This window comes from Tauraco erythrolophus, chromosome 29, assembly GCF_009769465.1.
Source record: "Tauraco erythrolophus isolate bTauEry1 chromosome 29, bTauEry1.pri, whole genome shotgun sequence".
NCBI classification, from domain to species: domain Eukaryota; kingdom Metazoa; phylum Chordata; class Aves; order Musophagiformes; family Musophagidae; genus Tauraco; species Tauraco erythrolophus.
Genome location: NC_141493.1, coordinates 1 through 24,376, shown reverse-complemented (window position 1 = coordinate 24,376; position 24,376 = coordinate 1). Strand labels below are relative to the sequence as shown.

Below are 24,376 nucleotides of genomic sequence, written 5' to 3'. Positions count from 1 at the left end.
GCATAACTTTTCTGAACCTTAACTGAGGCAAGACACACCACTATTATGTTCCAACTGTGACCAATTTATTTCATTCTGATGTAAACCCTAATTTCCACTACAGCACAGAGACCACCTTTTATAAAAGGTTGTGAAGTATAGGACATGCAGGATGCAATATAATAATGGGGAAAGGTGGGATTTTCTTCTCTTGTTAGGAACAGATTTAAAATACAGAAAATGTGGCACAAACATCACAACTTCCATGCATGCCTTCAACTATCTTCCTTCGATGTGCTGGCACTCTCTGGACTTCATTGTTGGGTTAAAATTATTCTTTGGAAGAGTAGAAAGTTCAGACTTCTTGAAGTTTCAAATTACTATTAAGGCCGAAACACACTGGGTATACTTTTCCTTTGTCTTCCAGAGCACCACCTGTTGTTTCACTTAAAGATGCATTAAGCTTCCAGCTCAAATCCCAGGCCGACTTTGTGACCTCCAGCACTGAAATTCTTGCCATCAATCAAGCCTGAGAGGGTCAGCTTTACACCTAGGAAAGCAAGTAATGAGACTCTTTGTACACTGATACCGCTGTACAATGCTGTCCCTCAAGTACTTGAGCCTCACTAATGTGGGTTAGTTGCTATAGGAACTTCTGTACGTACACACTCTTTACTTCTGTGGGCCTATGTAGGATTTCTAGCTAGTTTGTTTATCTAATCTGTTCTAGAGATGACAGTAAAATAACCCATAGTGTAGTACTAATACTATTTCCTGCTACTAGTTGGACTCACGTACCAGGTCGGAGGGCATGAGTATAACCAATTCCAATCAGGCTGGCATTATTCACTTTTGCCTACAGGAAAAAAAGAAAATCACAATATTTATACACTGTGTATAAATATTCAGACAGAATTGTCCCAGTGCCTTGAGAAAGTGGCTTGTGCATTGACTCCTTCAGCTACTTGCAGGCTACCCTCTAGCAGAGGTGTGTATTCCAATCTTTTTCTTTTCTCCTCAAGAGTTTCCAGCTTAAGATGTAACAGGCTTAAGTAATAGTTTCAGTCCTTCCCTCAAATGGTGACTTGTTTCACCTACATAAAATGCCACCCTGTCCCTCACTGCCCCAGCACTGTCTCTTTATATTCTGTAAAGGGCTAGTTATTACATCCCCCCTCAGTAGCCAATGAAGTCTGTCGTGTTCAGAGACCCCTGTTCACAAATTGCTTAGTAGTGGTCTTTTTTTTAATGAGCAATAAATATATGAATATGCAAACTCATTTTTGTATTAGTAAGTTTTGAGCTGTTTAAAGTTTCATTTCCCATCTTTAATTTTGGCTGACTTGTCCAGGAACTAATTATTGTTTTGAATCATAACAAATGCTTACTACTTCAGTTCTTGGTGTTAGAACGTATAAACAATTACTTTTATTTACTATCACTTCCTCGTGGACACGTTTTGGCTCCTGAACCTCTTCTTTTTCTCTCTCTCTCTCTCTCTCTCCTGTTTAATTTTTTTCGACCCTGACATTTCTGCAAGATTTTGCAAGCATCAGTAATGACACTTATCTCAGGACCTCAGCTGACTTTCAAGGGTTAACTGATTGTTAGGAGAAGGCTGTAAGCTCAGCTGAACTTGCATCATTTAACTATGGTACAGTTTTACATGACGGTTAGGTAAGAGAAAAGGGCTCTTCCTCCCCTCATTACCGTTTGAAAACACATTTTGCATAGGCTCCAAACACACTAGTCAGACTAGTGGACAAAACAGTGCTTTAGCTCTTTTTTTCCTCATCATTTCACAAATGGGCCTTTGAGGTCCCAATTTAAATTTGAACCATAACAGACACCATAGCTCAGCATCTATCATACTTTCTCAGTAACTGTTTAAAGCAACTACTTCATACCAAATTTTCAGTATTTAAGGAAGCTTGAAATACTTGTTTCTGTAACAAAATTCTTACCACAAGGGACGTCTTCTCATCCAGTTGGTACTTGGCAGCGATACCAAAACGTGTGTTGTTACTGCCAGCAGTCCATGCAAGATTAACTGATGTCTCAATCTTGTTATTAACCTTCTGATAAATAGACCCACCAAACTCGGTGCCATCATTCCTGTTTGTAATAGATGCAAGCGTGTCAAGCCTTGCCTTCTTTAGTAAACAGTAACTCTTTAGATTAATCCTTCCACACACTCATTTGATCGTTATCTCTCAAAATGAACCAAGAGCTCCAATACTTTCCTGGACCCGCGCTCATTTGCTTCCTAGCTGGAGCTGGCAGAATCCTGCTCATGTTTTTTACCCAAAACTTAGGTTTTGCTTGCAGAATGGAACAAGACTTTCCAACAGCTGAGACTTATGGTTTGAGGTTCTGACCAAAAAAAACAACGGATAACTTGCTCACTTGTCTTAAGTTAAGAAAGCAAGCCTGTGATAACACATAAAGAGACAAATCCAGAAGGAGACTTAAGTCAGTTATGGGGATAATGAGACTGAAAACAATGTTATTGCCTTGCAGTTGTTTAAATACACCATCTTCAAAGATTAAGTGCATCTGAAGGCCAAGACTAGAGCTACACTGTGATGACAGCTGGAAACACTCAAGCACAATGCAACACACACCTCTCTCCACCTCAGGCATTTCTGAGCCAGAAGCTTTCTGGGTGTGGGGGAAGGTGAAGTAGCTTAATTGAAGGCTCTTTTATCTAGCACCAAAATAGAAGTTTAGAGATTTTTGATTCCAAAGTTACATTATAAAGTGTCCTTACTCTGCTATCTTATATACAAAAAAAATTATCCTGAAACAAGGTCTCAAAAGACAGCCAAGATTTGGAAAGTTGCCTCTGTTTTAGTTGTACTGAAGATGAAAATGCTGAAAATAAATTATTCCAAAACAAATCACCATCCCCTTCCATCCATCCACTCACCTTTCATCTAACTCTGTTAATGCTCACTAATCTAGTTTGGCTCCTCTGATAATGGTTTTCTAGGCTCCCATAATACTTACACATTAGTGTGCAGCTGAAAGTCTCCTGCCTTATATCCCAAGGCAAAGTTATTTTGCGAAAGTTTAGACTTAGCTGTATCAAAAGCCATCTGGTAGCCAGCAAGCCAGCCTTCATAGCCCAACACTGCCCAGCCATAGATAGTTGGTCCAGAGAGATCAATGTCTATGTTGCAGCCTAGATTTACATATTCTCTTTTGTAGGAGGTCTTCAACTTCCCACTCTTCTTCCTGCAGAGAGAAACATGCCATTTCATCCCTAGTAGTACACAAGTATATATTATATGTAGTTTTATTCACATATGTATGTCCCTTAAGGCCAGTTAAATGACTGTAATGCCTTCTCAGAACTTTAACAGCTGCTGAAGAGGTCATGGGATAAGGGTGGTATTAGTATTACATGTATTTGTGTGGTGCCACTTTTTCCGTCACCATCTCAAACTCCTTAAAATCCTCAAGAAGCAAAAAAGACAAAAAGGTTTCTGCTTAATGTTCTAAAAACCATCAGGTTTCAAATTTTGTTCTCCGTGAGTGCAATGCGTTATGGCATCATCAGGTTCTTTCAGGAGCATCTATGACATCCTGGACCGACAGCTGGCCTTTCTGTCCTTCAGGGACTTTTCATCTGCTTGGTTCTCTTCACTGTTCCTTCATATGCAGTGCTTGCTCTCCTTCCTTCTTCACTGCTGGATACCGGTCTCCTCTATCAAAAACTAATTTCCTTATCCTCCAGACATCATCCACTTTGTCAGCCTTTTTTCTGTCCCCTTGGAGAAGCCTCCTCTTCTCTTTCCAATGCGTCTTTGTGCTCATTTTGCTATCAATTCAAACTTAACATAACCAAGACAAAATTTTATCATGTCCTTAATCCTCTCCCCAACCTCCTTTCTCTCCCACTGAAGATACCGCAGAACACTACGCTGTCTGTCACTCATACCCAGGCCTGGGGTCTCATTTTTGACGTCGCTTCTAATTCCTTATATCCAAGCAGTATTTCAAACTCTGATTTTTCTGATAGGCTCTCTCCAACAATAAAGAAACAGCAGTAATTATTCATAAAGCAGTCTCAAGCTTTGTGCATTATCCAGACATAAACACCTCTCCTTTGCTCTACTGCCTACCAAAAATAAATACATGATAAAAGACGGTACAAGTTAAGCAGTCCATGTAAGACCTAGCCGTTTAAGGGGAGATTTACAAAAATAGAATACCTACTGCAAAACAACAAATTTACCAATGGCCAAAAAGCTGAAGAATCATTTTTAGCAGACCTTGGTCTTTCTGAGCCCGGTTATCATCCATTGCCTTCAAAATATTCTGCAGTGCCTGCAGAATATTCTACTGTAATTTTTGAGCATTAACACAATGACCAGAAAAAGCATTTCTAATTAAAAGTTATGGGAAATTCTAGCACTCTTTAGATAAAGGTAACAGAAAATATTTACCCTGTGTTTGGTACAAACGTAGTGTCAAGAGCTACTTTCAATCCTTCAGCCAACTGCAAAGAAAAACAGACATCTGCTCAGAACTCTGCTGAAATGTGATCTGTTATATTCCACTACTATAGCTCTACTTCCTGTGTAAAGAGAAGACAAAACATGACCATAATGTTTCCCACATGTTCTACAACAAAACGTGAAGATGCTGTATGATGAAGAATTAAAATTCTGGACTTTTTCTCCCCACAATGACGTCCTATAACAGTGCATGATTTGTAGATACGTTATTACAGGAAGATTTCAAATCTAGTGTTGACAGGAAAACTGAGAAACTATGTTAAAGAAAGCACACTGTTCAGTTCATGTTTGCATATTCTATATAGTCCCAGCAATCCTTACAGCAGCTCAAGAATCCCTCTCAGAATCTACAGGTAGTACTAAGACACAGTACTACTTCACAGGCCAAACCGTGCACCTGCCTCAGCCTTCCCACCCTTGTTTTGAGCTGGACAGCATTCTCCATTTTAAAGCACAGGTAAAAGTGCAAAACCATAACTACAAAAATTGATGGCCACACGTGGCAGAGGGCACCACAACTTTTACTACATCTGGCACCATTACCTTACACTTCAGGCATTAAGTGAGAAGCATAAAGCTATTACTTTGAAAACGAATTGTGTGTTTTTAGAGTGCTGTATGCTAGCAACCCTTTGTGGTAAGCAGTGCCAAGCTGCAAACACTGATCTTTCTTTTGAACCTTACAAAATATATTCAATCTTAAGGCAGCCAAATTTAAGTCCTTATGTATTAGAGCATTTAAAACTACGAGACCCCACTTTTGTTCTCCCTGCATGGCTGCAGCAATGACAGTTCTACGTAGTTAAGAGTGCATCTTTAAACAAAAACTACTGTTTGGAGTGGATAATAGTGATATTCAACAAGCAATTCAACTGCATATGCCTGTAACTGCAGTAACTCTGTACCTTTGGATCACTAGGTAGCAGCACATTGTTGTAGGAATGCTTGCACCCCCCACCTCCAAAATTCATGATGCTCTCTCTCAGTCTGCGCGTTCTGCAAATATGCATAACTTCTTTCTTTTTAGTACTCCAGATAGTGTTGTGCAACTTTCACTCTTCAATGTTTTCTGCTCGATTCTTTCTCATACCAGTTGCAGAAACATTTCAGAGTATCTACTTCCTCTTACCTGATCCTCCATGGAAACTTCTGTTCCCAATGTGTTGTCTGTGTTCCACTTCTGGGTGAATGTAAGTCCATAGTCTTTGATCTTATATTTGGTCTCTAGACTGCCTGAAGCCTTGCCTGTGTCTGTGTTGGAAGAACCAGTTGCAGTGAATTCCTGCCAAGAGCATAATACAAGTTTCAGCACTCTGATATTAAATTACATTCAGTTTTTCCACTTGTCAAGTGCCAGCACTCACACGTGCTATCCTTACGTCTTTTGACAGAACACTCAAAATCCTCCTCCTCTTCTCTATCCCCACCAAAAATAATTACTTTTGCATCACAAAATGCTACTCCTTTTGGCGTCTCTGTTCTGGATATTTCTTTTACTGAGGTGTGTTAATAGAGCCCTGGAACTTGCTTAGGTTGGAAAAAGCACAACAAAGCACACAAAGACCTGACATCATCACTTACTTTTCATCTGCATCGTGATTTGATCACCTGCTCCCCTCCTCTGATTTTTACTGCACTGTTTTCTTAACTTAGCCACCAACTTCCCCTGCACCAAAAAAAACTCCCAACTTTTTCCACTATCTTTTTTCCACTCCAAAGTGGCAATTGTTATTTCAACATTCCACAACTTGCTCTGTACCTTCACATGGATCCTCACCCAGATACAAAAAGATACTTGCTTGGAATACAAAGCCGCTTATATCCTTGGATTTTTCCCCACAATCTCATCTAATTCCCTTTATCATCTTTATCGTCTTGTCCCAATTGTGCATGAAATAGCATCAGTTATAGTTCTTCTGGAAATCCACTCTCCCTTAAGAAAAGCAATCCTGCATCCAACTTATGCTGCTAGATGAATAGCAAAAAAAAAAAAAAAAAAAAAAAAAGATTGATTTCTTTCTCATTTATTCAAACATCTCGTGTGTTTCTTCCTTTTAATTCTTTTTTTCTTTTTCCACCTTTCAGCAGTGAAAACGTCCCCTGGAGAATGGTCATTGATGCTTTTCACACTAACTACTTCACCCTAATGTTGTTCCCCCACCCTTTATACTGTTGTCACTTAGACTCTTCATATACGACGTTGATGACTTTAGTACCTTCTCCCTCATCCTAACTTCTCTCTCACTACCTCAGCCAGCAACTACTGGCTTTAGAAGCTAGGTCACCCCTTTGCAAGGTGCCTTAAAATTGCAGACCTTTTCTCTTTCATGGTATGAGAAAACAACCTGACCCCAGTGGCACCTTGACATCTCTCCATCCGCTGGTCCTTCACAGACTAGTGTAATTGAACCAATAACTTTGAATTTTGTATAGTATGTATTTTGTAACATACTGTCCTATGCTGTTTGGCCAGTCCCCCATACATCAGAGCTTCCTCTTATTTAGGGGACTTGAAGTCTCAATAAACATTCCTCCTCAAATACCTCAAGAGGTAGCCCACTCAGTGTTTCATGTGCAACAAGAGTATAAAGCAATGAGTGGGCATATTTTCACGGTAGTAAGCTCAGGGTGTACCAGCTAGGTTTTAAGAAGCATCTGAGAACCGATGTCATTTCAGTTGTCCTCATCTCAAATATTTCCCTTGAAGAAAGACAATTAATCTGCCATTACATTTCCAAGTTATGCCTCTTTTGAGGTTTAAATGTTGGAAGATACAGTGCTTAAGAGACAGCAGTATCCATTACCAACACATCCAAGCTTTTGAACCTTGACCTTCCAAATCCATCTCATTCCAGGACAGTATTCCTGGATGCTGCGTACATTACTTTCACAATTCTGGACTCTGCAAAGTGTACAAAGACTGTTTTTAAATGGTTTTGAAGTGCCAGGGAAGTACAGCCAGGTACCATTCCTTACGCACTGTAGGGGAGGAGGAGCGGAAAGACACTTACTTAAGCTAATGCGCTACTACAACAGCACAGCAGTTTTACAGCACATCGAGCCAGCCAGCAGAAAGATGTGATACAAGTCAGCATGCAGTAGACTATCCTTCAAGACATAATCGCTACACGCTGCTCTAATGTCACTTCCACAAATTCAGTGTAAAGACATCTCAAACCTCCATCAGAATTCAGAAGTAACTTTCTTCTGATCTTAGGAGAGGTACCTGATTAAAAATGCCTGATTTGTTTCTCAGATCAAGCAGAGGAAAGATTGTAAAATGCTTTTCTTACAAAGGAAAAAACCCTGCACTGTCGTATGATCCAAAGCCAAAGGGTTTTGCAAGGTGTCAGAACTGGATCTGTTTCTGGAAGCAGAAGGCACACAGTCAGCATCTACTGCCATCAATCTTTAACAGTCTAAACATCTCATCAAACCATCTGGTGTAGAAGCATTTACTGATTTTTTTTTTTGTAGTTGAAAGTCAAGCTCATTCTGGTTCCATGGCACACTCCAGTCTGAATCAGCAGTCAAGCTCAGCTTCTCATTGACCTTCTAGTTTATGGTAGCTGGCATCTTCAGGATGCCATGCACTTAGTAGGCCAAACCACTTGCAATCTATGAAACAATTATAACTAATAAACATTACCATTGTTGTCTTTTATATCCACTGGAAAATCACCCAAAACGTTTCTGTATCATAACAATCAGAGGTCCTATTAATACCCAAGCACAAATTAGATCTCATGCTTTGTTCCTAATCTTGTCTCCATCCTCCAAACCTCATTTTGTTGCAGTAGAATGCTCATTAGAAACACTAACAAGCACAAAACTAGAAGCAACAGAACTGTATCAATATCATATCTGTCTTGTTTTCCCTCTTGCTGTTTTTGTAATGTTCTTATTGTGGATTCTTGGACAAAGATTGCAAATGGCTTTACAAACATGGATCACAGAGCAGATTAAGAGCTATGGACACAGTCAAGCTTCATGACATGGACGATTACATGACTAAAAACAATGGAACAGTTTTATGAACGACAGTATGCACCATGGAAAACCTTCCTAGACAAAGCGATAAAGAGCCAACATGCCAAAACAGTCACTATTCTTACCAGCTGGATAAATATCCAACACAAAAGTTGCATGGAAAAGGAAAAGCTCATTTTAGAACTTGATATGGTTGTTCTTGTTCTGTCACATTCAGAAGACAGCATAATTAACCACTAGCATATTATTTGAGAATCAAAACTTCCAGCCAGGAAAACTATGCACATCATGAGATGTCATTAACTGGCAGCAGTCATAGTATGGAGACCACATAGTAACTTGTGCTTACACGTTCCTGGTGTGCAATGCAGGTAATCCATAAAAGCTTAACTGAGACAGAATACAGTAACAAAAAAGGAATGACTTACACTGTTTGCATGATAAGAATGCAAGAGAAGGAGGGAGCTAAGGCAAATCTGGTTATGAAGTAGGATGAAAAGCATATCGTTATCAACCAGCATCAAGTGGTAGCACAGACAGAAGTAAGACTCAATGTAAGAATAAGCTTATCTAGTAAATAATATATGCCTGTGGTTAAAGACCAAAATTATGAAATCCATTCCTGGTTTTGCCAGCCCTCCTGTGAAATTATGAGGAAGGTCCACTTCTCCATCATTAAAGTGGGAATCATAGTATTTTCTAGTTACCTGAAGTGCTAAAGCTTAATTAATGTCTATAAAACACTCTCAAATTCTTCATAAAGGGTACTGCAGGATAACTATTTAGTTTCAATTAAGTCTTGCATTGTAAGCACAGTGGAGATGAGTGAAAATGAAGTTAAGTTAAACTGTGGCTCTTATTTGCCCCTTGGCCTTTTGGATTAAAGAGTCAGTCTGGACTCAAAATCCTATAAAAACCACCAACAACAGAGAAACTGCATTGCATTTATGAACAGGAATGAGAGCTATTCAGGGTGAAGAAACTCTTATGTTTGGGATGTGGCAACATGAATGGGGAGGAAAGCCACATGTCCACAACAAAACGTGTGAAAATTCTTGCACGCTGCAGGAAAAGAAGTACCACTACGTCCATTCCACACATCCTTATAGAAATACCTGTCAGCTACAGGTTTTAAAATGAGAACTGCGAGAAGTGACACCTGCTAGCAAGTTATTACCACCAGCCAGTTCAGGAATTTGTCCTTCCATTTCAATGCTGGTGATGTTCAAAGCCCCTAATACTTACCACGCCACTGGAAGACTTGGTCTTCATTTCTAACTTGACCATTCCGAATCCTGAAAATAGAAGAGTACACAGCATCTGTTTCACCACAATATACAAGCAAGGCTGATTTCCAACACACCCAAAGTACAGCTGGTAGGGTGACACTGACCTGAAACAGCCTATTTTCATATTTCAACAGTTGTTGATCTTACTGAGGAACAACTGAAGGAATTTTGACAATTCAAAGTGGGTGGCCTCATAATTTTTCGTCATAACAGTCACCCATCATGAAGCACTTCCACGTTCTGTAGTTAGCTGCAGTCTGGGACCAATCAATACAGTTACCATTTCTTCTGATTTACTCAATTTACTTTTATATTTCTGATTTCAGGGCAGCAATTTTTCTTTTCCCCTTCTCTGAGAAAAATATGTTTCAACTTACTTCAATCAGTATCATATACAGAGATACTATTGCTTTCTTCCTTTTCTTTCTCATCTGCTATGAATCTAGAGAAATAGCTGGCCCTTGCACAGAGTAGAAAAGCCTGAAACAACTGACAGTAAAGCAGAGAACTTGAGTTGAATTTTAGCAAAGCCTGAAATCCAGGGTGGCAGAGACCAGACCAGAGTGCTTTTTAATTTTATGTAGCATATAGATTTGGGATACAAATGCAATCTTTATTACACACATAAAACCAGATAAAAAACGTGAACAGTTTTAGTACTGCTCCCAGAAAAGGGAATAATATCAGAATTTCTCAATTTAAATTCTTTGAAGAGGAATGCAAATATTGTGAAATTATTTCCACTATGACAATTAGGGTATTCTGAATAACACAAAGATCATTCTACCTCAGGAACCTGTTTGTTGCCACATATGGTCTCCTATGACAATCTACGTGAGTTTGACTTAATGTCTCTAAACACAAAAATTGGAAGGTAAAAAATGCAGCATTCTTCAGAGACTGTTCCAGAGTGCATCTTAAGGTCAAACTCATAACTTTACCCTCTAACCCTTTGCCTGCTGTAGCGTTTTCATGACACATGTCTGAAGTTCAAATTCAGAAGGGGCTAGATGCTCTGGGCCTCTACTGAATTCCTACCACGCGGTGCTTAGGGGATGTCTGGTGTACTCATTGTCATTTTCAAGTCACCTAAGAAAAAATATGAAAGGTTATTACACCAGTCACGTTACTTACCATATCCCTTGTTGAATACATCCCTGGCAGACTTTCCCAAGTCACTATATGATGGTGGGACAGCCATTGGATCTGAAACATATTGGAAGCTGTAAGAACCTTAGGTTTAACAGCATAAAATCTAAACTATATCCAAAGCATTTGTAAATGTCTATGACTAGTATCCTCTGCATACTTCACCGATACAGAACTGCATGACCATTGAAGAACATTCATGAAAGTAATCCTTGCGCCATTGTTGCTTTGTCAGAAACCAACAAACTTCAATTCAAAGAAGCTATGAAAGCAAATCCGTTATTTGGAATCACTAAACCCCAGGAACAGTATTACATTCAACTACATATGTAGGCCTCACATTCTTGTATTGCAAGAAGAGCTCACAGGAGCCTTACCATTGTTCTGATAAAGAGCAAAGATTGGTTTCGTGACAGGACCCTTTCTGAAAGGGATCCCAAGTGGCGAAGCCATGTCAGCACTGAACAATCCCAAAGGAAAAAATATCCGACGTCCACGTGCACTTGTGACTTCTTAGAAAGTCTTCAGAGATTTGTAAACTATAAAAAGAGATCTCTGTATCCTGTCCAGTAGCCACCATTGAGTATTTCTGCACTGTGTATACACAGTAGCAAAACCTACATTTTCTAATACAGGTAACTTACAACTACTTTGGAGGACAAAACTCAAAAGGACAGGGACATGATATTACAGCTTATGTGACATACTTAATGTTAGTTACCACAATTTAGGGATTTTCCAGCAGAAAATCCACATTAAAAGAAGTAGGAAAATTCTTCCCCAGTAAAGTTAGTCTTCCCCCTTCTAGAGTAAGTTTGCATAAATGTAAAGGCACAATTCTCCAGAAAAGAAAAGCTACCAAAGATAATGCTTGTGTTTGATTTTAAGGGTAACTCTTTGCCATGTAATCCTTCCTACAGATGATGCATCTGTTGATACTCTTCTCTGCAACACCTGACATCATAAATCCCTGATCCCCTATTTGTTCTTTACACTATACTGAAAGACTAATCTAAAAAGTAATAACATAAGCAAAACATGTACAATCACTAAAGTAATTATTTCTCTTCCACCATTTTAGTTGCTTTCCAGTGTACTCAGTCTCTCTATCACAAATGCAACAATATCTGTATTAAGCAATTAAGTTCTGTTTTCAGATAGGAAAGTCCTTTCCTAAAACGAAGCACTCAGGCAATTTACATTCCATAGTAGACAAACGCTCTATGTTCATTGACTTAATAACTGATGATCCTTGTCGGTCCCTTCCAACTTGAGATATTCTGTGATTCTATGAATATATACCTGTGAGTTTAGAGGATCTAAAATAGCTAGACGTGACTGCAGGTTCCTTATCTGAAGATTAGTACACAAAGCAGGTACTTCTCAAAATTACTATGTAAAAAGGTCTTTTAACCTGTCAAACATGGAGGGAAAAATTACAACCAGTGAATCATTAAATTGACGAAAGAGAAACAGAACGTGCACTTTTATGACAGCACAGTTTCAATTATTACAATAGTTTTAGCAGCACAGCTATGGAGTAGAGCATATCTTTCTTTTAAAAAGGTTTTTCACACAAATCTCTCAATTCAGAAGTTTCAATTTGCCGTTTAAATTTGGGTTCTTTTTTTTTGTTTGTTTGTTTATTGGGTTGGTTTTTTTTTTTAGGTTGGTTTGGTTTTTTTTGATAGGTTTGTCAGAATAGTTCTAGCTGCCGATTTCAAAAGCTTAGTAACTCAAGTACTTGGAGCAAGGCTGATGCTTAGGCATTTTAACCTGGTGATACTCTACGTATACAGTAACTGCCTAACGTGCTCTTGAACTGTGAACCAGCAAAAAACAATATGAAAGATAACTCCCTGTATAAAACTTCATACAACACATAAGCTGATGGGTTTTTTTTAAAATGCTCTTTAGTCTTAGCTGGCTTTCAGGGAACTGTCCAGCTGTTGAAAACATAACAGGAAAACTCCTTAATCATATGGATTTGTAGCTGGCCTCCAAACCACATGATCTGTGTTCAATTAGAAGTTTGACAATGATCAGCGATAAGCCACAACACGTTTTGGGAGTTGGGACTGACCTATTCAGAGTTTAGAAGTCATCAGTCTACTTCTTAACTATAAAATTACATGGAAATGTTACATCGAACAAAAGCAAGAACTTAGGTAAGAACCTCCACCCCAGTTTCTGAAAACATGCCACACTCCTCCCTCTTTCATGCTTTGCCAGCTGTCTCTCAAATCTTTCCACCTCCCTGTACAGATGCGCGTGGTCTTTGGAAAGACAAATGACAACAGAGTTGACCACCAAGTAGTCTTGAGTGGTGAGGCTCTCCTCACCAGCTTCACTGAAAACACTTCAAGTAAAGGACTTTACCATCCTGTTCAGCACCTTCTCAACCTAAATCTCACCCTTTGGCTGATACCCTGTTCTGTTTACACCTTATTTTCACAGAGCTATTGAGACATCTTTAATATTGTGAGCCTGTTCACTCTCCTAACATGTCTCCTCTCTTTACACTATACAGTTGTAGTTTCTGTATTCTATGTGTTTTAATGTCTATGTCAAATATTATGCGAGTATTTAAACAGTATTCTAAAAAAAAAAGAAAAACAGATTCTTCAGGTTAGCTCATGCTGAAATACATAAATTCTTTGCTGATAACAAGCAGCTCTACTTGCAAGCCAAAATTGTTTAGAGGAACCGAGCTCACAGTTCCACAACTATTAATACTAAATTTGAATTGCTCTCCCTTAATCAGATGCGATGACAACAGCTGACAAAACACAATGTAAAGCCGGAAAATAAACATTAAGCCAGAGATCTAGAACTAACCCACAGCAGTCATTTTAAGTACCTTGTGTTCGAACAAAGCCTCCTTAATCTCGTGCTTTGATTTTCACTCCCACAACAATAAAATTAGTACAACCATCACACAGTAGTGCACAGTAAGCCAACGTCTGTATACAAACCACAAAACGGTAACACCAAATTGGAAATTTCAATGAAGAAATAAACATAAGAAAACCCACACCGGTCTATGGAATAACTGAAAAAAAAAACCCACACCACAAACAAACCACCAAAAAAAATACCGTACGCGAGAACGAAAACGAAGAACTATCGCACTTCTGGGAGCCAGCTTCACTTCTACTGACGGTCACCGCGGCAGCGCTGCCCGTGACAACCGGCACGCACCTTCCGGCCGAGGAGCGGCGGCGGCGGCGGCAGGCAGCTGCGCGGCCCCGAGCGCGGCCGAACGGCAGCGTCGCGGGCGCACGGGCGCCCTCACGAGCAGCGCCGCGCGGCGCGGCCTCCTCCTCGCCCGTTCATTACGCAACGGGTAACGGCGCGCGGCCCGCCAGACCTCCTCGCGTCGCCGCCTCGTCTCCCCAGCGAAACGCCGGCGCCGCGGGAACGGCCGGTCGCTGCCGACCCCAGAAGTTCGTGCTTCCCGGCCGAGAAACCGGAGCGCAGGCAACACCCCCGGCCGCCCGCCCGCAGAGCGAGAGCAGGCCTGCGCCGCGGGGCCATCGCCTCGACGGCCCGCGGCCGCGCCTGAGGACGCAGAAGCGTCGGCCGGAGCGAGCACCCAGCGCCCGCTCGGGGCTCTGGCCCAGCCCCGCCGCGGTAAGGGGACCTGAGGGACGCCCCTCTCGGCCCCGAGGACACCACCGGGTTGCGCCTGGAGAGCGCCGCGGGCCCCGCTAGGGCCGGCCGCGCGCCGCACCCCGCCGCGGCCCGCGCCCCCGCCGCTACCTGCCGACCGCGCTGCCGCCGGGTAGAGGTCTCGGCGCCCCCCAGCCCGCATGCGCAGCCGCGCGCCTGCCGCTGCTCCGGCTCCTCCTCAGGGCTGCGGAGGGCGGGGAAAAGGCTCTGCGCTGCAGCCGCGGCTGCGGGCCGCGCTCCGCGGGAGCGGGCCGCGCCGCCGTACCCGCCTGCAGGCGGCCCGCAGCTCCAGGCGCGCCTGCTGCAGCGAGAAACGGCGGCGAAGCGGCCGGAGCCGCCTCGGGGGCTGGCGGCCAGCGGAGAGCTGTGACACGCGCTCCGGGAGCCCCATGGCCGGGTGCCGACGGCCCCGGGCCGCGCGCGCACGGCGCTGCGGGGCAGCTGCGCTCACCCCGCCGGCCCGAGTCGGTGCGAGGCTCCCGCGGGCGCTGCCGCTCCCTTCAGAGCCGTCAGCCACCTCACCGGCCTCCCAGGCCCGAACGGCGGCTCGGCACTCGGTAAGGGCCACCAGAGCGCCACGCTGAGGACGGGGAGCGGCGCCCCACTGCGGCTGTGCAGCCACTCTCACGGACACACCCCGAATGCGTACGGCTGTGTCCGCACACACCGTACAGTACGTGCCCATTTACACATTTATTTTAAGCACAAGGTTTGCAGCTATTGCCTCCCGTCATTACCAGATATCTTGCAGTCCCGTTCTGCAGGAAGAAGGGGGAAAGAACTGCTAAGTAACCCAAAGCAGCCCCAAAGAAGGGCCAGTTAACAAGGGGGAAGGAAGATACATTGTACATTTATATAGTTCAAGAAAAAACACAAACGCTCTGAACCAGCCACTTTTCTTCTACCTAAAAGAATCCAGTGTTATGGGGAAAGACTGTTAAGCCAGCAAATTCTGCCTCAAATCCCAGGACAAAGTAGTCCTCTGGGCTACCTATTGAGGATGATAGAGAAGGTATCAGTGGAACACTGTGTGCTGCCTAGGAAACACTTGTAAACATGGTAAGCTTGTTTACTGCTTTTTGATGTTCTTACAATTACAGCGTAAACAGGATTACACATTCATGATGGAATTCTTACTTCATTTATTCCCACAGATTATTGAAGAAAACACTGAATACATAAGCTATATATATTTTTACTGTGAGGCATCAGAAGACTTCACTGAGTACCAAGTTAACTTCTAGTCACCTCACATACCACTGCATGCATTAAAGCTAGGGAACATTCCCAGAAAATAATTAAACTCCCAATAGGAAAAACAGAAGAAGATAAGGGGATAGATAAGCAAGAGTATCAGCCTGTAATAGCCATTAGTAAGACTGATCAACACTAACTATATAAAACCAAGTAAAAATGTAGTTGTTCTGTAGGCTTAAGTCATAAAAATAAGAAACGATATTAATGATTCAAGTCAGGTCAAGTAGTCTGACAATACAGATGCAAACTCCTCTCAGCCTCCATAAAGGCAGACAGAGGATATAATCATTGACAAATCAATAAAAGTGTTATATAATTAGCAACAGCCAATTCAACTATGTATAAAATAGTCTTGCGTTTCAAGGTTGCAATTCTGTAATACATTTGCCTTATACTCCTACAAGGTATTCAAATACAGTAGCAGCGATACAATCCATGCCGATGCTCTATAATACATCAAAGTAGTTACTACTTAAAACTAGTTAAGTTTTAAGTTAACCAACAGAACCTGTCCCAAATACAACTAGTAATGCAATCTTGACGGGACCTCCTCTCACCTCCAAAGTAGTCATTACCTTTCACAATGATTTAAGACGAGCTATAAAATCAGAGCTGACAGGTTTGCATATAAAAAAGGTCAGATTGACTCTATAGGAGTGGTAGAGATGCATGAATTAATCCGACCAGTCTTCTGGGTAATAGCAAGTTGAATAAAATACAGAACAGTGCAACCAATAGTACTACAAGGTATCTAGCAACAAAAGAACACAGGTCACATGCAACAGGAGAATGGTCACATTAGCATATGGCCCTACTGAAAGGTTTTAGAAGGAAGGACATGGACAACTTAGCATGAGCTTCAGCACTGCACCAGGACACTTAAACACGGAGATAAAGAGGTACAGATAGTAGCTGAAAATGGTATTCTTTAGAGTACTTCAGGACACAGCCAGCTTTCTCATTCTGGTGTCTACACATACAAAGAACTAGAAACATCAGAAAAAAAGATCTGGCAGATAAATATGCAGTTCTGAGTGGGCAAATGCCTACATCAGTTCAAACTTTCAATCTCTTGACCAGGAGGAGGCTGGTTAACCAAGAGAAGAGGTGCAGTCTGTCCTGAGAAGCAGGATTGTTGCTGCTAGATTAAACAGTTGTCTGTTAAAAGCCTACATTAGACAATTTAATATAATATTTAAATTGTGGTGTTGTTTTTTTTTTCTGTTTTGTGTGTAGTTTTGTATTTTTTAAAACAAACTGCTAAAACCCAGAGACTTCACTTATTCTTCATCACTCAACATTTTTGGATCAAGGCTTGATGTCAAAAAAAAAAGAAAAGTAATATTTACATAAAAAATAGGATCTGTAACCTTCATCAAGAATGGATCTTTCTGTCTTTAAAAATGTATGCGGCTATAAATCTCTGAATGTTTAAGAATATCAGGAGAAAAAGAAAGATAAGTTGATTTTTCTCTCAAGGATGCACCACAAGGCGAAATATCAATATATATGTAGAGACTGTACAGTCTCTTATTATCAATATAATATGCAGAGACTGTACAGTCTCTTATTAGATTTCTCATCCCCTTTCTCTTCTCTCTAGGGAAACTCAGTGCCATTTCTCCTCTTCTTTTTATAGCATGTCTGAAACATGGATATTTGCTCTCAGCTGCTGCCTCTGACACTAAATTACCATCAGAGGTGCACCCACAGTGCTGTTCTCTATTGGTGTTTCCTCTACTTTGTAAATAATCACAGAATCACAGAACGTCAGGGATTGGAAGGGACCTCAAAGGATCATCTAAGTCCAATCCCCCTGCCGGAGCAGGACCACCTAGATTAGATCACACAAGAACATGTCCAGGCGGGTTTTGAACATCTCCAGAGAAGGAGACTCCACAACCTCTCTGGGAAATAAAAAGCAAGGTCCATCCTGGCAAAAGCCTTTGTCTAAAAACATAATCTCCACATTGTGTCACATGCAATGACAACATTCTTTTGTTTTAGACTCAGTTATGAGGAATGGGATAACAGCACAATTCTTATAACAATAATCTAGTTAATATGCATAGTTATGTTCTTAGATGAAAAAAAAAGAAATGGAACGCTTTCTGCTCTTGTCATCTTTGGGCAACACAAAGCTCTCCAGAGCTCCTGACAGTTGCGAACCATCAACTGCAATGCTGTACCACTCAAAGCCCATTACACTAAGAGCTAAGCACATAAAATAAGAACTGCAAGCACTCGCACACCTGCTTACCCAACTGGAGAAATGGATACATAGAAAACTTCTGGAGAACTTCCACGGATTTCTCCAGAATATGCAACTGCACTCTGATCAAAGACATAGAGAACAGAGAGGCAATTGTGTAAGAACAAGCTCTGTGCACGCACACATCCATATGGTTTTAAAAGCCACAACATCAGTTCTTGCAGCCAGTTTCAACTGGACAAACTCTATACGAAAGACATTAGCAGATACATTATTTAGTAGAAGAGAAGCATACCACTTTTAAAACAGCAAACTTGGCAGCACAGCTAGTGCAGAGGACACAGAAAATAATCCTTCTATGTACATCAAGAATTTCCACACGTTTACCGAATCTCTGTGTATTTCTCCAAACCTGTAACAGACACTTAACCAGTAAAGAAGGATTAGTTTCTGGATAGGAGAAACATCCACAAAGGAGATACAAATTTGTTCAGAACTGGCACGTGAGGTCTCTTGTCTAAAAGAAACCACACTTCAGCATGCATGACAGCATAACATTCTGTGTTCATTACATAGGAAAACATGGAAACCCTAGGATTTTCTCTGGATCTCTTGAATCATTTCAGTAGGACATTTGGGGCTGAAGAAAAGGAGAAAGACAGAATGAGGCTGAGGAAGAAGGGGACTAACTTACAGCCAGGGCATGTTGAACATTGATTTGTTACAGGGAGAGCAGCTAGGAAGAACCTCTGGACAAGATAGAGTGGCTGAAGAAAAGACAGAAGGGCAGATCACATGTTGCTTATCACAGGTCAAGAGGGAGAAAGCTGCCTTTGCACCTCAGGCTATGCTTCCGGGCTTTACTGCACACATAGTTTCCAGACCAAAATCTGCAAGCCAGTTAGTTCTCAGTGACATTGCTCAATATCTGGAATTTTTTCAGCACTGTGACCGTGGCTTCAGTTCGTCTTGTCAAACACTAGTCAGGAGAGCGGCACAACGATCACACCTGAGCACCTGCCAAAAGACGAAGGGCTATTAGTAATGCAAAGCAGTATAAAGGGATGTGCATTTTAATCTAGAGTTATTTGTGCACTGTGCCACAAACTCCAGTCTTCTCTTCCACAACCTAACAGTAGCAACTAAGGAAACATCAGCCTGCAACACATAAGCACCTAAACAAACACCTTACATTTATTTCGGCCCATAACCCTGAATGATAAGCAACAGTGTGCCAAATAGGCTGACCCAGTGCTAAGAGATTCCTTTCCCTTCTCCCTAGGCAAGCAAGTTAAGTGAAGATTAGTTTCTTTAAAAGCTCTAAAGAATATTTTGAAGTCTAGATGCCTCACATGTTTCCACCTGGTGTCAAAATGACCTGTAACGTTTAACAATGCTGCAAAGAAAGCAACTAGCTCAGCAGATTTCAGGTTCTCCACTATCAGAGGTTTTTCACAGCAGCTGACAGAGACATGATGAACGGTTTAAAAATTCCACTTCAAGACCAAAAAGGGTCTTCCAAAGGCATGTACACCATTTCCTTTTCCCCTTTTGCTCCAGTTATTGTAGAGCTTTAATATAACATCCTTGTCCAATTTTGAACTTGAAATCCTATGGAAAATCATTAGTTACGTCTGGTTTGTGTATAACATTCATTCTTCTATAGTCACATAAAAGTGTAGTATTCCAACAGCACCAGCGATAATGACTTTGCATTCTGAAACTATGTGCCAAGGTGCAACTTCGTCACTGGAACTGAAGACATTTCTGCCTTTCATGCTTCTTGCTAGTCTTAGGTTAGCTGATAGATTTTTTTAAGCAAAAATACTGGAGCAGTTATCTGTGCAAGTAAGCACACAGGCACTATTTTTTTTGGCTGATTTATATGTTCCAAAAAGCCTGCCTCAACATGCAGGCAGTCATAATACATTGTTTGGTGTAACAAATCTTAAAACATTTTTTGTACTTTCATCTACTTAGTGGGGATGGGAAACAGACTTTCAGGTGCTTTTTTCCACCCCACTCCCTTCAAATATGTATTTGAAAAGAGAGACATGAACATAAAGTCCAAGATCTAAGCACTGTAAGAATAATCTTATAATTATGGCATGTAATTTAAGTGAGACTAATGCTCTCCTAATACAATTCTTCTAGTCTCTCGATATATATCAAACAAACTGGTTTCATACTGAAGTGTCAGAACTACTTAAGTTTGCTTAATTGTGCAATGCCTGTACTAATTCACTGCCATGGCCAAACCCGACCTATGGTTATTTATAAAGTGTCTGCTGCTACACACCAATGCTGTAGATTATACATACTCAAGCAATTTATGCCAGCAGCTTGTATTAGCAAAATGTTCATTTGAGCATTCCAAGATGCTCTACAAATAAAATTACTCAAACTACATTAAAAAATAATTTTAAAACCCCATACATATTACTTAATGAGACAATCTGCAATGACTACACAAAAAGAAACAGTTTTACTTCCAAGTCTTTCAACCTCAGTGAAGTAAATAGCAAAAAAAAAGTTACATTATTTCTCCCAAGCGCTGCCCAGTTTTTAGATACTAAACAGTTAGTGATGTTTGCATACGTATGTCTTTGTATGTGATATTAAAACATGGAAGCATCAGAACTCTGGTCATCTTTTGCAAAACTACAAGAAACAAGCTAAGAAAGCCTGTTCAGTTTGAAACATCCAGACTATTCTAACAATGATCATAGCGTAAGGGCTACTAAAATCATTAGAAAAAAAACTAATAGCTTGATCACCACAGGTATTATCAAATCAAAGTACGTAGACTTTTATAAAAGGCTAATACTGTTCTGCAAGATTTTCCAGTAACTCCAAAGAACCAGCATTATTTTTGATTGACAGTCACCATCTTCAAACTAAGTTGCAAGAAAGTTAGTAAGACGCAACATTTTGCCTTTACGTCAGAACTTCCTGCTCCTCAGGGCTTAAATAGAAACCTGTGATTTATCGTCTGATAGTTTTTTACTAAATCCCAAAGCAAAAGATAATACACATCCTCTAAGGGGTCTGACTGCGTTCCCCATAGCTTTTTCTAGTATTGCAGCCCATTCAGTTAAGCACAGCAAGTATTTTCATCAGCTTTAAGGGCAGCAGTGGAGGGAGGGGGAGAGAGAAAGATCAATCAAAATGAGATCTTACAGGATTTAATCTTCACATCCTGTGCCAGCGCCACAGACTTGCTTCAAACATTAGTAATGTACAATTTTTCCAGTAACATCCAAAAAAAAGTATATGGACTTTGTATGCTCATAAGAAGCTATGAAAACATCTCTCCATTACAAACCTAGACAAGTGGTTATTCACTCCGATCCTTTGGCTCTCGGTATTTCCACTGGATATAGTCAAAGATGTCTTCTTCACATTCTACTGGGAGGGCCTCCCCAGCAACTCCTGCAAGCAAATTACAGATGCTATTGAAAGGCGGAAGATGCATACCATCCTGAAAGGCCAAATGCATTGCAAGATTAAGACAAAACTGCTGCAAGTGAAACAGACTTAAACCAAAACATCCCCCCACAGACCTTTTCATACAGTGTTTAGGCACTGATTCTCATTAGTGTCAAAGGAAATAAGGTAATGAACTAACTTTGGGGCCATGTGGAAACCACATATGGGCTGTGCATGAAACTGAAAAACAATCTGTAGGTCAGTAAGACTTTAAGCAGATTAGGCGGCCCAACAAGGTAACTTTGTGCCACCGTGCTACCTACACGCAAGTAGGCTGCCTCGTCCTGTCATGATGGTGTCCAATACCAGAAAGGACACTGATGAATTTCAAGAACTACAGTGTTTATCAGAAGTACTTCCAGTACGCTGAGAAACCAATTTAAGGAGACCACACAAAAGCATGTAACTAGAAAGAATACTCTGTGCAAAGGCGCAGACTGACCAGTGACACCCAAGGGACGGATTGTATACTCATTGATTGTGAAGCCCATTTCCAGAGCATGAGTTCTCATGTTCTTATTGAATATATCACTTCCTGTGAAATACAGCACACCACAGTAATACTGATCTTTTGGAATAAGCCTAGAATAAAAGTGGAAGAAAAGTACAGATTTAAAACAAATATATAACGAAAAAGTTACAAGCCATTTGGAACTCAGCCATTCATCTAGGTCTACTTCCTACTGATGCACACACATTCTGCAACTCTGTACATTTTATTTTCCCACAAGCCAGATGCAAGAATGAAACGAACTGCATATCAAAGAAAAGTTCAGCACATCTACCCTGAGCCAGAAGTTACTGGTGTTCAGCCACTACATGTTTACGGTGCTTGCACTCCTGCCAAGAATTCATGTCAAAGACCTACGATAAAGTAGGTCACAATTCTGAAACTGGATACAAAGTCATGATTTAAAATACAGCATTCTTGCTAATAACCTGTTGTAGACACAGGCAGTCATACAGCGGCTTCCATACTGCAAAGGAACTAGAAACCTAGTAAATGCCACGTTCTGAACGTGGAAGTAGAGAACTTAATGCAGAACTTGATGCAAATGACTACTACGTATCAGACAGCTAAAGTAGGGTTTTGGGGTTATTTTTTTTGGTGTGTGTACCGGATATCAATTCTCCTATGTGGATAGGCTGTTCCATCCTCTTTATTTGGCAGCTGACAGACACCCTGTGAGAAAGTAAGGAAAGCAAGAAGTTCAAAATGAAATTAAACAGATTTGAGATCAGTCTTCACCTCCCCACCCCTAAACAACCTGTAAACAACTCTCAGTCATCCTGGAAAGCAAACTTAAATTCCCACTGAACTGATTAAATATTTTATTAGAACAGCTTGATTTCATAGTACCATGAATCACTATTTTACACTGCTAAGAGAATCATAGTTCAACGTAGCATATAAACGCTTCTTAAGTTTCTATTACAGCAGGAAGGATCACAGAACTTCTCATTTCCCATTCCTCTGCGCTAATTATTATCAGGTTCTTCAGTATGTGCAAACCTCAGCAAGTGAGGGAAAATGCAGGTGAATCTCAAACTAATAGAAATTAAAAAAAAAAAAGTTTTTTATTGAGAAATCCTCTGCCACTTTTCACTTCAAACTGCTTTGTAATCTTCACGCAATTCATCATAGCCTTTTCTTTTTTTCCCTAGTCTACAATCACCTGAAATGACAATGCAGTAGTGAGGAGGGACATGAACTATAAGGAATGATCAGAAATATGTACATACTAACCTGTTTCACCAATTGCAGCTTCACACTGAGACCTCTCCTCCTATTCTTAGCTTTGTTTTTGAAAGCTTAACCCTGCTTATGCTTTTAAAGTTTTGTTGTCTGCCTCCTTACAGAGACTTGCTTTTCTCAGATTTCTCAGCTGCAGTCATATTTGCCTTTTTACACCATTCCTTTCTTAACCTCCACTTTGAAGATGAGAGCTATTCTGCAGCTATTTAAGACTGAGAGGATTATACAGAGCAAATGGTAAAAACCCTAATGAGCTTTTTGAACTGTAAATGCAAACTGGGAACACAGAGTGTCTCTGCTTTTGGCTCACGGATGTACATTTAGCTTTAAATCCATATGGTATTCAAACTCAAACCATTTGGCAAGAACAAGAGTGGCTTTCGCTTATTCCTCCTAAGGATGAAGCCAAAAAAAGCCAGCAAGTTTCATTCCCTCTCAGAATGCAACACAAACTAAACCAAACAAAAGTTCTCCGAGTTCTTCTAGCTCTTATTTTAAGCAAAGCCAAACCAACAAACAAAAAAAAATAAAACAAAGTGGTCCAACAGCCCCTTTCATCTTAGGAAAGCCAATATCTTTAACTGTAGTATTACATATTTAAGTATTTATGCCTTCCAAAAGATTAGCTGAATATAACAGTGCCTTGATTACTGACTAGAAATTCCTTAGGTCATGGACTTTTGCTGAACCCTCTTGCAGGACCACTCATCTGAGCTTCCAAAAAAGCCAGTAAGAGCAACTGATAGCAACTAACCAGTCAGTATTTCCACTCAGTATTGCTTACAGTTCTACAGTTCTCTGTTAGAACAAGCTTTTAACCAGCCTGTAAGACCAGGATACCTGGACCCTGTAAAGAAAACTAAGTGAGGCAAATAACACCCGATCCACATTTAAGAAAAGAAAATTTTGCTGTGAGCAAGGGACCTAACAAAATGAATGTTCCTGTAATTCATTATTTTCTTCAGACATCCCACATATTCCTTATTATATTGCAACTCTAGCAGCTTATCCATTAAATCTGCTCTGCAACCAAATTGACAAAAAAGGAGACAAAAGTATA

General features: G+C 40.7%; 2 protein-coding genes across 7 annotated transcripts; both read right to left on the bottom strand.

Annotated features, from left to right (window-relative positions):
* Nucleotides 1–41: 41 nt before the first annotated feature.
* On the bottom strand, nucleotides 42–15,074 carry VDAC3 (voltage dependent anion channel 3). 6 transcript variants are annotated; one of them, XM_086628029.1, is made up of 10 exons: nucleotides 14,693–14,751; nucleotides 10,916–10,987; nucleotides 9,738–9,787; nucleotides 8,618–8,620; nucleotides 5,632–5,784; nucleotides 4,431–4,483; nucleotides 2,989–3,216; nucleotides 1,944–2,094; nucleotides 778–835; nucleotides 42–529 (listed from the first exon to the last, which is right to left on the bottom strand). In XM_086628029.1, exons 1-10 carry the CDS (start codon nucleotides 14,742–14,744, stop codon nucleotides 438–440), a joined length of 912 nt encoding a protein of 303 aa, XP_086484155.1. In that variant the 5' UTR covers nucleotides 14,745–14,751; the 3' UTR covers nucleotides 42–437. The 6 variants fall into 6 exon arrangements, with proteins under 6 accessions (XP_086484155.1, XP_086484156.1, XP_086484154.1 ...); XM_086628030.1 differs by lacking the exons at nucleotides 8,618–8,620; nucleotides 14,693–14,751 and adding an exon at nucleotides 15,054–15,074; XM_086628028.1 differs by lacking the exon at nucleotides 8,618–8,620.
* A 201-nt stretch (nucleotides 15,075–15,275) lies between these two features.
* POLB (DNA polymerase beta) lies at nucleotides 15,276–22,776 on the bottom strand (the record flags this gene model as incomplete). Its single annotated transcript, XM_086627979.1, has 4 exons — nucleotides 15,276–19,088; nucleotides 21,397–21,503; nucleotides 22,003–22,142; nucleotides 22,679–22,776. Coding segments are annotated over 3 exons (333 nt in total), but the record flags the coding sequence as incomplete, so codon positions are not given.
* Between the last annotated feature and the right edge of the window lie 1,600 nt (nucleotides 22,777–24,376).

Bases quoted from the DNA above. Each gene is read 5' to 3' on its own strand.
- VDAC3 (XM_086628029.1), bottom strand. From the start codon at position 14,744: ATGCGGGCTGGGGGGCGCCGAGACCTCTACCCGGCGGCAGCGCGGTCG. The intron at 9,788-10,915 runs GTAAGTAACGTG...TTCTATTTTCAG, and splicing joins TGTATTCAACAAGGGATATG to GATTCGGAATGGTCAAGTTA. The intron at 530-777 runs GTACGTGAGTCC...TTGCTTTCCTAG, and splicing joins TACTCATGCCCTCCGACCTG to GTGTAAAGCTGACCCTCTCA.